This window comes from Xenopus laevis, chromosome 3L (genome assembly GCF_017654675.1).
Source record: "Xenopus laevis strain J_2021 chromosome 3L, Xenopus_laevis_v10.1, whole genome shotgun sequence".
Taxonomy (NCBI): Eukaryota; Metazoa; Chordata; class Amphibia; order Anura; family Pipidae; genus Xenopus; species Xenopus laevis.
The window spans coordinates 60,849,007-60,864,683 of record NC_054375.1 but is presented as its reverse complement, the minus strand read 5'-3'; the positions used below and the strand labels follow the sequence as shown (position 1 = coordinate 60,864,683).

Below are 15,677 nucleotides of genomic sequence, written 5' to 3'. Positions count from 1 at the left end.
TAGAAATCATATCAGATTAATAAATCTTTCTAAACTGACAATAATGCATAATACAAAGAAAAGTGTATGTTTTAAATATTCAAATTTGTAAAAATCTATGTAACAATGCAATTTTCACTGCAAACACCTTTTTCCCACAAATTAACAAGGTTGAAGGTTTTCTTATTTTTTATAAATGATTTAGCAATTCAGAAAAAAATTACAAACTTTAATTTTTAGTGCAATTTATTTCACAACAAATATGTGTATGTTTTAATTTTTTTTAAGAACTACCTGTATATGCTGTACATTGCTAATAGTACATTAATCGTACAAATAGAGAGAACAATGCAAAAATATAAACATATGTAATAGATAGATGGATAAAAATAGACAATTGCATCAAGAAGTGCTGAGCATTAAGAATCAGGAACCTTTGCAAGGCAGGGATTGATACCACCTAACTGGCCCATGCGTGGACAGTTTAAAGGCCTCTACAAGAAGGTCAAAAGCAGTAGAGACTTACTGAAAAAGGCTTAGGGATAATGGCTACCTGATTCAGACAACTTTGATACTCTGTTAAACAACTAAACATTAAACAACTTAACCTCAAGTCCAATCCACTTACGATAATTCATTTGTGAAAGTGTATGTTGGGTGCTCTTTGTTTATACTTGCTGCTGAGATTTGCAAGCTGCCACCATCAGCTTCAAGAAAGATAGAACACTGATTTTCCATATGTTTATAGAATTGTAAAGCAAATCCTTTCAGATTTGTACCCAAAAGCCAACCTACGGGACTGCTTTGATAACCATCTGAATGCCTTTGTATTTTGTTTCTTACAAGGCAGTCAGCCAGAACTCCTATATATTTTTGCTATCAGAGTAAAGATAAACCATTCCAAAGCATATATATCAGTTGATTCAACTGTTTTTTTCCCATAAATATAGTTCTGAAATATAACAATGGTGTATTTAACATGCACTCAGATTAAAATAACATATATCTCTACATTTTTTAAATTTAAAACTGTACTGTCTGCATCAGCATGAATTAATTTAGATGACTGGTTCTCAAAGTAATGTGATTCAGTTGAATGTAAACATTAATCTCCTATACGCTAAATGCTTTGTTTGTTAATGTACTCCTATATACTAATCCTAATATACTCATATTTAAATATTTTGCTATATGGGACAGTAAGAATTTAACCAATATATCCCTGTAATAATAGAACAGTAGCTTGTAATGATCTAAGCTAACTGCATGAATCCATATTGGTGATAAAATAATCCTATTGGGTTTAAGTAATATTTAAATAATTTATAGCAGATTAGGGTACAGAAATTAAAGATTTTTCATTAGCGAGTGTTATTTTATATATGTATTATGTGTATGGGATTCCTTATCTGGAAACCTGCTATCCAGGAAACTCCAAAATATGGGAAGACCATCTCCCATAGAATCAATTTTAAGCAATTAATAAATTAATTTTTAAAGATGATTTCCTTTTTCTCTTTCATAATAAAACAGTACCTTGTACCTGATCCCAACTAAGCTGCATGAATTCATATTTGCGGCAAACACTCCTATTGCGGTTTATTTAATCGTTTCATGTATGGTGATCTAAATTACTGATCCCTTATCTGGAAAGCCCCAGGTTGCAAGCATTGCAGATAACAGATCCCATAAATATGGAATGTGGGAGTTAATTAACTTAGGTGTTACATGACATCAACAAGCTTAATTGTAGAAATGTATACATTCCAGTTTGAATTAATTCTTTAAAATTAAAAAGTATTAATTAGCTGTCCTACTTTGTTTAAAATGTAAATGCAAATGGGCAGATTAATCAAAGTGTGACATTAGATCTCACCACAGTAAAATTGCACCACTTTCTGTTCATTCCTATGGGATATTTAGAGGCGTATTTATCAAATAATGAACTGTAACTTTCACCCATTGATAAATACAACTCTAACAATCCCATAGGAATGAATAGCTGTGGTGAGCTCTAATTTCACACACAGTTTAGTGTGCAAAATATAATCTTTGGAAAGTGTAAAGACAAAACACTGAAAAAAGAGAGAGAATAATTTTAAACCATTCTTTCCTTTTAATTAATATTAGAGAAGGTGAGAAGAGCAGGCACTGAGGGTAATGATAATCAATCTGCAAAGTTGGTGCTATACAGTGGTGTGAAAAACTATTTGCCCCCTTCCTGATTTCTTATTCTTTTGCATGTTTGTCACACAAAATGTTTCTGATCATCAAACACATTTAACTATTAGTCAAAGATAACACAAGTAAACACAAAATGCAGTTTTTAAATGAGGGTTTTTATTATTTAGGAAGAAAAGAAATCCAAACCTGTGTGAAAAAGTCATTGCCCCCTGAACCTAATAACTGGTTGGGCCACCAATAACTGCAATCAAGCGTTTGCGATAACTTGCAACGAGTCTTTTACAGCGCTCTGGAGGAATTTTGGCCCACTCATCTTTGCAGAATTGTTGTAATTCAGCTTTATTTGAGGGTTTTCTAGCATGAACCGCCTTTTTAAGGTCATGCCACAACATCTCAATAGGATTCAGGTCAGGACTTTGACTAGGCCACTCCAAAGTCTTCATTTTGTTTTTCTTCAGCCATTCAGAGGTGGATTTGCTGGTGTGTTTTGGGTCATTGTCCTGCTGCAGCACCCAAGATCGCTTCAGCTTGAGTTGACGAACAGATGGCCGGACATTCTCCTTCAGGATTTTTTGGTAGACAGTAGAATTCATGGTTCCATCTATCACAGCAAGTCTTCCAGGTCCTGAAGCAGCAAAACAACCCCAGACCATCACACTACCACCACCATATTTTACTGTTGGTATGATGTTCTTTTTCTGAAATGCTGTGTTACTTTTACGCCAGATGTAACGGGACGCGCACCTTCCAAAAAGTTCAACTTTTGTCTCGTCGGTCCACAAGGTATTTTCCCAAAAGTCTTGGCAATCATTGAGATGTTTTTTAGCAAAATTGAGACGAGCCTTAATGTTCTTTTTGCTTAAAAGTGGTTTGCGCCTTGGAAATCTGCCATGCAGGCCGTTTTTGCCCAGTCTCTTTCTTATGGTGGAGTCGTGAACACTGACCTTAATTGAGGCAAGTGAGGCCTGCAGTTCTTTAGATGTTGTCCTGGGGTCTTTTGTGGCCTCTCGGATGAGTTGTCGCTGCGCTCTTGGGGTAATTTTGGTCGGCCGGCCACTCCTGGGAAGGTTCACCACTGTTCCATGTTTTTGCCATTTGTGGATAATGGCTCTCACTGTGGTTCGCTGGAGTCCCAAAGCTTTAGAAATGGCTTTATAACCTTTGAAATTGAACTCAGGTGTGATAAACCACAGTTAAGTTATTTTTTAACAAGGGGGGCAATCACTTTTTCACACAGGCCCATGTAGATTTGGAGTTTTTTTTCTCCCTTAATAACGTAAACCTTCATTTAAAAACTGCATTTTGTGTTCAATTATGTTATCTTTGACTAATAGTTAACGGTTTTTGATGAGCAGAAACATTTAAGTGTGACAAACATGCAAAAGAATAAGAAATCAGGAAGGGGGCAAATAGTTTTTCACACCACTGTATAATAAAAGAATAATGATAACACAACTACTAGGTACTGCAGTATGTTCCACTCACCACAACACTTAAAATACTACTGCAGTAAAAAAAAATACTAATAACTTTGAAGCATATAAACCACCCCTATATAGTATTGCAGATATATTTTTTGGCACCAAGTCAACAAATGCACCAATTGTTCATTCCAGGTATTTTACTAGCAAGTCTGCAAACTCAACTTTCCATAACTTCTCCTCTTTCTCTAGCAAAAGCACCATCACATTCCTGCAGAGACATCCTGTTATCTCAATAAAGCCAGTAAATGAATGATCATGCTACCACTGGAAGGGATGCACCAAATCCAGGATTTGGTTCAGGATTTTGCCTTTTTCAGCAGGATTTGGATTCAGCCGAATCCAAGTGCCTGGTCAAACCAAATCCAAAAAATCATGTGACTTTGTCATACAAACTAGGAGGACAAGACTTGTGGTTCTCTTCCCCCTTATTTCCTTAATATACACATGCAAATTAGAATTCTGATTCGGTTTGGTATTTGGCTGAATCTTTCATAAAGGATTTGGCCAAATCTTAAAATAGCGGATTCGGTGCATCCCAAACTCCCTGTAATTACAGGTATGGGACCTGTTATCCAGACTGATCATGACCTGGGGGTTTCCGGATAAAGGATCTATCTGTACCTTAAGTCTACTAGAAAATCAGTTAAACATGCAGGTTTTGCTTCCACTAAAGATTAATTACAGTATATGTTAGGATCAAGTACAAGGTACTATTTTATTATTACAGAGAGAAAGGAAATAAATTTTAAAAATTTGGATTATTTAAATAAAATGGAATCTATGGGGCAAATTCACTAAAGCGCAAAGTGGCTAGCGCAAATTCACCACCGTGACGTCATTTCATTACTTCGCCGATTTACTAACGGCGCTGGTGTAAATTCGCTAGCGAAGTGGACCTACTCTAGCGCTACATCGCACCTTTACGCCAGGCGAAGTAGCGCTATGGCAAAGGGACATAACTAAGCTAATTCACTAACTTGCGGATTTTCATGAACGTTAACTCTTGCGCCAGACTTGCCTTCGCCAACTGAGACCAGGCAAAGTGCAATAGTCCCAAAAACCGCTGGCGTCTTTTCCTTTTTTAAGGGTGATAGGCTGAAAAAGATCGTACATTTTTTTGGGGGGTACCCTCCTTCCCCCCTACATTTCCTAACATATGGCACCTAAACTATACAGTGGGCACATGTATAGGGCAAAATAACAACTCTATTTTATTTTATGAAGCTTTCCCAGCTTGTGTAGTGTAATGTATTTGCTGCTACACATACGTCCATTGTACTTTAACTTGGCGCTGTATGCAAATTAGGCATCGCTAGCGTAACTTAGCTTTGCTTGACGAATTAATGCTAGCGCAACTTCGCATTTTAGTAAATTTGCGTAGTGCTGGCAAAGCTACGCCTGGCGCAACTTCGGATCTTAGTGAATTTGCCTCTATGGGAGTTGTAGACGATTTAAGAGAATAACACAACACCATGTATGTTGCAGGTGGGGAGCTTACCCCTTTTATTTAAAGTGACCACCTGTGCATCTATGGGAGGTGGCCATCCCATAATTTGGAGCTTTCTTGATAACAGGTTTCCAGATAATGGATTCCATACCTGTATCAGCAGTCCAAGATGCCTTCATTCACCATTATATTACAGACATTTTTAAATCAGTTCAGAGCAAAATTGCACCCCTTAGAAAGGTTTACACTAAGAATTTGTGCAAACCTACAGCAGAGCTCAACTGCAGAGCTATGACTAATGAACATTAATTTAATTCTTAATTGTATGCTGGAGATACTCTCATTAATCTTCCATCGTTTATTACATGCAGGCCTTCAAAATTTCCCTAAATCTGCACAACTTCTCCGGCCTTCCATTAGAGTTTTGATCACCTCCTTCTATAATGAGAAACTATAAACATCAGCCACCAGGAGTATTTTACTACCCAGTTACACATATGTAATTGCCTAACTACCCATTAATTCCATCTGAAAACTTTAGTTTTTTTCTGCTTCAGATTGTAAACTAGAGGAAGCAGGGATCCTTTCAACTTCTGTATAACTTTATATTTGTCTGTATTTTGTTATAGTGGTAAACAAATATGCTGTTTGCTTTATTCATAAAGGATCATGAATTCTGGAAGTGTTGCATATCACTAAATGACTTTGCTTTGCTGAAGAAACATCCCTGTTTGTGAAAATTTTAGACAGAGAAGAAAGAGGCTGATGGAAGATGAATCAAATACATAGTCTGATATGAATAAAAAGATAGAGAGACAAGGCAGATCTTCCGCACAAATGTAAAAACAGCTTGCAGACAGCATATGGCAACAAACAATGTTTATTTTTAACCAATCCTATTAAATCCAAATGTTGAAACACTTTGTTCAATAAGGAATTAATCCAGACATTGTCCTCCCCCAATAAAAACCCATTCAGGTCTGTCTAACCGGTTTCTAAAATTATCTGTAACTTGCTCTCTGCGACCCAGGTCACAACCTTGCTTAGGCTCAGGAAATAGTTATCAGGTCATACAATGGTCAGATAAAGAATGTGAATCCTCATTCCTCTTATTAGGATTTTGAAAAGAACAAGAGAGGTTTTAAAAAAATCCACCCTACTTTGTTATATATTTAAGAATCCTTTGACTATATTAATAATTAGAAATACTTGTTCACGTTCATATTTTAAACACATTCCTATGTGTGTAAGTGATAAGGCTAGCTTTTCTTTAAACTTTGCAGTAATGCAAAATTAGACACAGGTTTTATTCAGGTTATGTTTTAAAATGCAAAAATGGACTATTACAACTATGTAACCAAAGTACAAACATGAAACGACCACAGCGATATTTTTTCAGAGGGCTGCTCTTGTGAACTGGGTTTGCACTCTGCCAGCATTGCAGATCTGACCCAAGGAGAGCACTCCTTCAGATCAACACTGCCTCAGGCTTACTACTTTCTCCAAGAAGTCTAACATTTCAGGCATCAAGTTGAATTTCTTCTGGAGATGATTAACCCAAACCCATGACAGATTTTTTCCAAGATATCCAACTCCTCATGTTTATTTTATCCTGGCTCTTTTTTAGATGTATTGGACATAACTAACCTACTCATTTTACATGTAAAGGGGCTGGTAGTGAGCCATTTATTCCTTAGAATTAGAAAATATTTCAGTGTGCAGGCTGCTATTGTTGTGTAAGCTCACATAAGATAATAAGAAACAAAGCTATGATTGCTCCGATTTAAAAAAAAAAAAATCAAACTTCCTCTGTTTCATCACATCTCAAGATAAAGATCTTACACATTTTTGGAAATGTATATGTTTACATTTTATTCGCTGCATACATAGTAAGAGCTGAACTGCTTTAATTAAAAGTAGACTGATCATAAAAATAAAACCTCCTGCTGCCTCTACTCTTAACTAGATACTTATGTTTTCTTATCCTGTGTGATGCATAAATATGTGCATTGATGCTGGATCATTTTGTACAATGCACCTGAATTAGACAATTGAAGCATAAAACAAGGAAACGTGAATGTAACATCAGATGCGCTAGATGTTTAGGCGAAAGACTGTGATGTGACTTATGCATTATACAAAATCATTTACACTAAGGGAAGATTTATAGAAATGTGAGATTAGACTTTATCACAGACAAATTCACTCACTTTCTATTAATTCCTATGGAGTTTTTAAAATCATATTTATCAATGGGTAAAAGTTAGAGGTCACCATTTGATAAATACACTTCTAAAAATCCCAAATGAATGAATAGAAAGTGGGAGTTTTTCTGTTGGAATCTCTAATCTCACATTTTGATAAATCTGCCCATAAATGATGACAAGTGTTCTGTACTACCCTTTGTAACATACTGCATATGCCGAATACTTTGTTTATCTCATATATAGGGGGTTATTTATCAAAGGTCGAATTTTAAGGGGTTATTTACTAAACTCCGAATGCAAAAATCACGAAAAATCTGAAAATCCGGCATCTCAGACCTGTCGAGGTTGCATAGAAGTCATATAGTTGCATATAAGATTTTTTGATGTGCGCTGGGTTTCATGCAATACCCCAAATTTTTCTGGTGAAAATTTTTTTAAAAAAATGGTGAAAATCAGATGAAAAAATCTGAAAAAAATGTGAAAAATCAGATTTTTTTCCCTCAAAGAAAATTTTTACAGAAAATGTAATAATAAATAAGAGTAAAACACCAGAGCGGATTTGATCAGAGTTTGTAGCAGAAAAAATTTAGATAAATTCGGACTTTGATAAATAACCCCCTTAGAGTTTTTTTATACCTTGAAATTAACTCACAACTCAAATGGTTTCTAATTCGAATGGAAAAAACACGAATCAGCAAGTTCGCGGTTAACAACCTGAAAATTTGAATTAATCGAGTTTTCGCGGGAAAAAACTCAAAATTGCTTTAATCAGTCGCGTTAATCATGTTTTCGGGCAAAACCCTCCGAAAAAACTCAAACATCATAGTTCAAGGGACATTTACTATTGAGTCCTACATGACCTGGAGAGGTTTTAGGTGGTGTATTTTCGGATCTGATCTATTTCCAGGGTCGGGGTCTAATAAATCTTGAAAAATTTGAGTTTTTATTTAAAAAATAAAAAAATTCAAGTTTTTTTTTAAACTCGAATAATTGATTTTTGACCAAAAAAAAAATTCTTGAAAACTGGAATTTCTGTGGAAAACACAACTCGAAACCTTAATACATATGCCCCATAATGTTAATTAATGATTTATACCATTATAAGCATTTTTGTGAATTAGTAGATTAAATTATAATATAGATTTTTGCAACAAAAACTACTGAGGTTATTCATTAAATACTGCAGACAGGTTTACATCAGTGCTATGCCTTCAAAATAAGTCCAAAATAATCAGACCTATTTATCTCTCAGTACAGTGGGTTTAGTTGCTAGTAGTAAATATTAGATGAAAACAACATGCAGATACAGTGCCGGGATATCCCATCACTTATTACCTCTTACTATTTTGCATTTATAAAATTGCCTTTTTAAGGTTATTCTATAGCTGATGCTTGCTGTGCCTATAAAAGGCAAGTAAATCAATGCAAATCTATTTCATGTTAAAGGGCATAATTATCAAACGGTGAAAAGATAATTCTCCAAAAAATTCTCTGTATAATATTTCTATTTCCATAGTTTGCGAAGAACTTTTTTCTAATTTGATACATATGCTTTTGAGCATATCTAGAATTAAAACGCAAAAATTAGAATTCAAAATTCTCCAGAAATAATTTCAAAACAATATCTTTCCAAATTAAAAAATTGCTGTAAAACATAACTGATTTACTTTCAGGAAGTGGTGAAAATCCTACATTTTATTTAAAATTCCCTAAATCTCAACAGAAAACTCAAAGCAAATGGAATCATTTTTAATCTACATGAGTAATATTTGATTAATGGAATCTCAGGCATAGTTTATTGTCATGGCTTCCTAACAGCTGTTCCAGAGATTTGCTAAATTACTTCATATACATTTTCTTCTGAAGCATTGTGTGTTTATTATAACTTTTTGTAAAATTTATTTTTCAATCGTAATTTTTGATAAATTAGTTAAATTCATCGATAGAAGTTCGGTTGACTTTGTTTAAAAAAGAAGGGAAGATTTTGAGTTTTAGTAAATACCCCCCTTCGTGTTGGAGCTTCCCATGGATACCAAAGTTATTCCATGGATACCAAAGTTATTTTCACCTGAGGGTATTGCAAATTTCCTGACAAATCTCTCTATGTGCCATCATCCTAAAATGAATGGGAGGTAGTATGAGAAATTTTGCCCATTTCCCATTCCCTAAAACACACGACAATACTAGCAGTGCTATTAGCTCTAAGCAGAGCAGGGAAAGCAGTAAAGAAACATGGAGGCGTTATCAGTTTAGGCAGCTGAATCCTTCAGCAGAGGTGTCAGGCAGCCATTTTCTTGTTACCTGCATATTGTTCTGTTGATAGGCTGCTGGTGAGGGAAAGGGAGAGGGGGTGACACAAATCCAACTTGCAGCACAGCAGTAAAGAGTAACTGAAGTTTATCACAGTACAAGTCACATGACTGTGGGCTGGAAAAGTAACAATATGACTAGGATGTCAAATTTCAAAATTAAATATTAAAAAATGTGTGTTTAGCAGGTGCAATCAAATGTAAACAAAATTGTTCTGAGCATGTTATAAGTCAGCTTAATGAGCATTAACTATGAATTCTGAGCATAAGCATGGATTTGGAGACTATAAATGCAAAACTATATGAACAAGATGAATACAATCTTTATTTGTGTATAAATATACAGCTGCTTCAAGTGAGCAAACAGAATGGGAAAAATGCCATTAGAGAAAGAACTTCTAGGAGGGTAGCTCAGACATTGAGACAAGCATTTAAAGAAATTCAATTGAAACACTACAAATAATTCCCATTTAGGTGAATGACACAATGCACCCTGCAATAATAATAAAAATATGAAGGATAAGATGACTTTAGTAGGAATTCATTCATTTGTTGTTATTGTTTGTACACCTATTTGCTGCTAGTATCTGAGACTCTTCTCTGTGGAGTTTCTATTTAGCCTTGTTATACTTAACCCCAGAGAAGGAAACAGTAATATAATGGACAAGCAAACGCTTACCTCAACTTCTAAACAGCTGGATTTAATCAATAAGATTATTATTATGGTGGCCCTACAGGGTCTGCTTGCTTTCAGGTGAATAAAATGTATGGCTGAACTGCAGTTGTCAATTGGGAACTCTGATCTTTTTCATTTTGAATACACTAACATTGCAATATTATGTAATGGTGTCAGATAGCAGGGTAGGTTGTACTCACGTGTTTATTTTAAAAATATATGGAGATGATAAATTCCTACTTAAAAAAAATGAAGACAACCCTGGAATACTAAAAACATCAAGTTTTATCACAGAACAAAAATTATACAAGGTAAAAGCTTTTGAAATAGTTATTCGGTCTTAAGTAATATAAGACAAAGGATTTTAAATCACAATAAAGAAGATGGTTCGATCAAGACCCTTTGTTAATAGTAACGAAGATCTAAACTCGTACAGAAGGTGCCATAATACAGATAAAATGACATGATTCAAGATAGCTGCCGTTCTCTAAATATCTGTTAGGAAAATCTGTTTTAATTGCCCCTGAATGCGTCACCTTTTAGACAGACAGATGGATATAGAGATAGTTCTGCAGAGAAACCAGATTAAAATAAAAACATCCCTTGAAAAGTGTATCTCTACCTGAAGCATGTAGGTGATATGTCATGTTGAATACATATTAGAAAACAATAAACAATACCATTGCACAAGGCATACATAAAATGTGCCAATTTATTTTGATAAGTAATAACCTTATGCTTTAAAAGACTAGTGTCCCAACTTGTATCCAAATACATTTCTGATCTGTGTCACTGGTCTTTGCTACCACTTTCTGGAGAGCAGCCCAGAGCAGTTTAAGTTACAGCCACTTATTACCCTAACTGAATATTATTATAAAGCACTGTGAAACTTGTTGGTGCTACATAAAGACTGATATTTCCCTTAGGAAAGTAGTGTGTATAAAAGTTACACCTTGTAGCAATACAGTCGTTTTTAAGCCAAAGAGGATTCTATACGGAGAAGAGACTTTACCAAGTTCAACATTATAAAAAATCAGGAACATTATGTAAAACCTTTAAAGGCGCATAGGTGGATTACTCCTTAACTGTCAAGACTGGTTGGATAACACAAGATAAGTGAATATAGAATTAGGAAGTTACACCTTGTAGCCCATTATAGAGAACTATAACTATGATTGGGTTTTATGTGATGCTGCAAAGCAAAACACATCAAATACACCAAACACCTTTGCTTTTAAGGGTTTCCCATTGTAAGATTTTTCTATTATTAATGTATATGTAGATGCAAGATTTCCTTTTGATTTTGAAAAACATTTTTTGCATATCCTGGCAAGGGCTGAAATAAATATATTTGTAATTATTAGTTTTTAAACGAAATATTGTATTACTTTTTTTAAACTACAAGCTTAACTTTTCATGTTTTATAGTTTATATGCAAAACACATGCTAAAATATAATAATGACAAATTAGAATCCTTAGAAAAATATTTATAGAAAAATAATATAAAAATATTTATAGAAAAAGAGTATAATTTTAAAGTCTCACCTTGAAAATATTCTTCTTTTATTTGCTGTATCTTCTTTGGTGGCTTCATGGGAAGGTGTTTATTTTCATTGTTTTTGAACAAGGCCAGGCGCACAGCTGGGTCTAGATAAAATTGTATGTGTTAAATTTAAAAGATCTTGATATTCTTTGGTTAGTTTTTAAAGTTTATTTTTTTTTTTGCAGGGGTTTTAAAGGCACTGAAAATGCTTTTTTTTTTTAGTTAAGCATGACAAGAAGTTAAGGATTTTCCAATAACTATCCCTTGCATGAAAATAAAAACAAAATGAACATAGCCTTTACTATGATTTACTATAATTCTCAGAAAACCAATGCATGTCACCTTGTCAGCAAGAAAATGCATTTTGTTTAAAAAATATTAAGACACAAAATATATTTTAATAAATATTTTCCAAAGGAAACACCAGATTTAGACCATCTAATTAACAATGCATTATAAGCATTATTTTGTAGCAATGACGTATTTTAGCAGGTTAATTTCATCATTACAAAAGAAGGTTAAGATCGCTGTAGCATAGTAGGTGAGCAACATATTCACAAAAAGTGAATGCGAATTTACACCTTCAGTCTTCTACTGTGTACTATATTTTCATTCAGATTTATGAACCTTGCTAAGCAAAATTTCAATGAATATCAATTTTCAAATCAGAAGAAAAAATGCATTCATACTGTTTCTAAAGATTTGTAATAATTATCTATTTAGTACTCCGCTTCAGTATCAAATATGCTATTTGTTTATGAAATATTTAATATTTTGTGAAATTTTGTGTATGTAATATTCTAACAAAAGAATATGCAGAGGACATAAACATAAAAAACTAGTTTTCTATAAATTTTAATCTACTATTGCCCTTCACAGGTACAAAGTGCATGTTTTTTTCAGAGGCTTCACCATAGTTTATGGAATTGAGTTCTGTTAACCCATGGGGACAGCACTCAAATTGAAACAAATAACAGATCAGCAGTGTAGAACACAATGGCTTTAATTCTAACACAGGAGTCAAGTGCTATTCAACATTTAAAAAGGTATGCATATACTTAAGATACTTTAGACAAAGTACACCAATTTATTACATGTGCAAACTAATTCAGTCAGAATACATTTCTTTATGAAAATCAATTCCTGTGCAAGCATTTGATAGCTCTTTTATTTAAATTGAAACCAGAATTATTAGTTCACGTGCTTCGAAAAATGATCAAATAATTAGCAATACAATTATTTTACTTGAATTTTATTTTTATATCTTGCAGACTATCCAATAGATATTCCAAAGCAATAGGAATTAAATTATTAAGTACGCCAATTCTAAGCACATTTCAATTGTTCTTCATTATTTATTTTTTATAGTTTTTAATTATTTTAATTATTGCCTTCTTCTCTTCCCAGCTTCCAAATGGGGGTCATTGACCCCATCTAAAACAAATGGTCTGTTACACTACAAACATATTGTTATTGCTACTTTGTATTACTCATTTTTATAGTTAGTCCTTCTCCTATTCATCTTCCAGTCTCTTATTTAAATCAGTGCATGGTTGCTAGGGTAATTTGCAAAATGGAGAGCTGCTGAATAAAAAACTAAATAACTCAAAAACCACAAATAATAAAAAGTGAAAACCAAAAAATAAATGTTTTTCCCAGACATTTGTCAAATCAGTGGACCATTGCTCCTCTTATCTACATAGAATTCTCTTCCATGCATGTAATTTGTCATCAATAAGAAATAGAGATGCTGTATAAGAACGTTGGAGGAACTTCTCATTAGTATTAGCACTATTTAAAGGGGTTATTTCTCTTGTTGGCAATGTCTGTCTGTTTATTCAAACCTGTCTTACTACAATGACACTAGTTTACCAGTGGTGATTGTTTCCAATGTATGTTCATGGGCCACCACTTCCAAATCCTGGCTGATGACAACACGTGTCCTTGTAGTAAAGAAAGATTGATCAAATTGTACGTTACCCAACAGAGCCAGATGGCAGGTGATGGGGGCTATAGATGAAAGGTGCTACAGATGAAAAGTGATACATTGAAATAAGTAATAATTCAAATCAGTAACAAATTTCCTTTTTGTCTGCATATTACTACAAGTGTACTAGTCAATATGAAAGGCCAAAAATGTTAGAATCTAGGGAAGTATGCTGCGCTTTATATACAGTGCATCTTAGAATGAGAGATTTTTCAGGTTTCTATTAAAGTAATATACACGTATGGTATGGTTTTATTCAGAAACCTGCTATCCAGAAAGCTCCAAAATACAGTAGGCCATCTCCCATGTAGTAGATATTGTAATGATTTCCCTTCTCTTTGTAATAATAAAACAGTACCTTATATTTGAAGGTAACCAAGCTACAAAAATCCATAATGCAGCAAAATCATCATAATATTTTTTTAGTAAAATCAAGGTATGGTGATCCAAATTACGGAAAGACTCTGTATCTAAAAAAACCCTGGGTTCCAAATATTCTTGATAATTTCCATACCTATATTTGGATATTTATAAATAAACAAATATAAAACCTTTTTAAGTAAATATGAAAAAAGAGCTCTGTTGAAACTGCCTATAAGCTATATAATTCAATTTAGCAGTTATGTGTGGGGAAATTGGTAAAGGGCAAATTCTCTAAAAGGAAATATCTCTAGTTTAGGTGGAAATAAAGAGCACAAGTGAGGTAATTTTTAATCTGGAGCAAATCTGTTCTACCTTCCATCTGTCTTAAAATATTAAATACATCTTGAAAGCCAAAAAGCGAACATAATCAAGATTTTATGGCCATTTTCCACATTACTCTTTCTCCTTTAGGATACACAGTTTGGTGGCAACAAATTAAAGCACAGTGCTTCATAAATTGAGGCCCCATATACAAAACATTAATATTCCAAATATATATATATATATATATATATATATATATATATATATATATATATATATATATATATATATATATATATAAAATATATTTAGAGGCACATTTATAAATATTCAAATTTCGAATACACATGAATTCGATTTTTTGATTTTACTCTGAATTTGAATATTAGATTATTATAAAAATCGAATATCTTAAACTCAGACTCATTTTACGAGTCGAAAGCTCGAATCGAATTCAAATTGAATTTGATCAGACTCGATTCGAATGTCAGGAAGGCTGCAAACATCTCCAACTTCCTCACTGGACCTCTCCCATTTCTTTCCACTTATACAGCAATTCGGGGCAGGTTTTAGATGGCGAATAGTCAAATCCGAATTCTTAAAGGGCCAGAGTATGATAAATCTCGAAAATCTAATTTTAATTCTTTTAAAAACTTGAATTGAATTTGGATAATTCCCTAGTTAAATTTGACAGTTTTGGAAAAGAGGTAGCAGCACTCCCATCATAGAATAAACCGCCTTTATTTCAGAATTACATCTGGCACAGCAACGTTTCGGACCTCTTGGTCCTTTTTCAAGCTGACAAAGTATTAAATTTGACAGTTTTGACCATAAAAAAAAATTGGACAATATAGTCTTTGGTTAACTTTTTAGAAACTATTTTCTTTTAGAATTGGTCATATGCATAATTTACTGACAATATTTTTAAGCCCCGAAACTGTTCTTTATCACCTTTATCACCAGATTTTGGTGATAAAATATAACACCAAATATATATATACTGTATATATATATCTCCAAAGTCCGCACACGCTATCTTAGTGCTAATCAATGTCGTGTGCTATGCTGTGGTTGAAAAATTCACATGAACAGAGGATAGCATACCGATTCTCCTTTTCTCCAAAAAATGTATTTAAGTACAAAAAGTTACATCTGGTTTATATCAGATGTAAA

The 15,677-nt window shown here is 33.6% G+C and overlaps 1 protein-coding gene across 1 annotated transcript in view; it reads right to left on the bottom strand.

The window, feature by feature from the left end:
- Positions 1-15,677, bottom strand: part of lrriq1.L (leucine-rich repeats and IQ motif containing 1 L homeolog) — an 86,860-nt gene that overhangs the window by 20,451 nt on the left and 50,732 nt on the right. Inside the window, exon 22 of the mRNA XM_018252374.2 lies at positions 11,833-11,934. Coding sequence (XP_018107863.1) covers positions 11,833-11,934 — 102 coding nt within the window. The remainder of the gene's footprint in view (positions 1-11,832; positions 11,935-15,677) is intronic.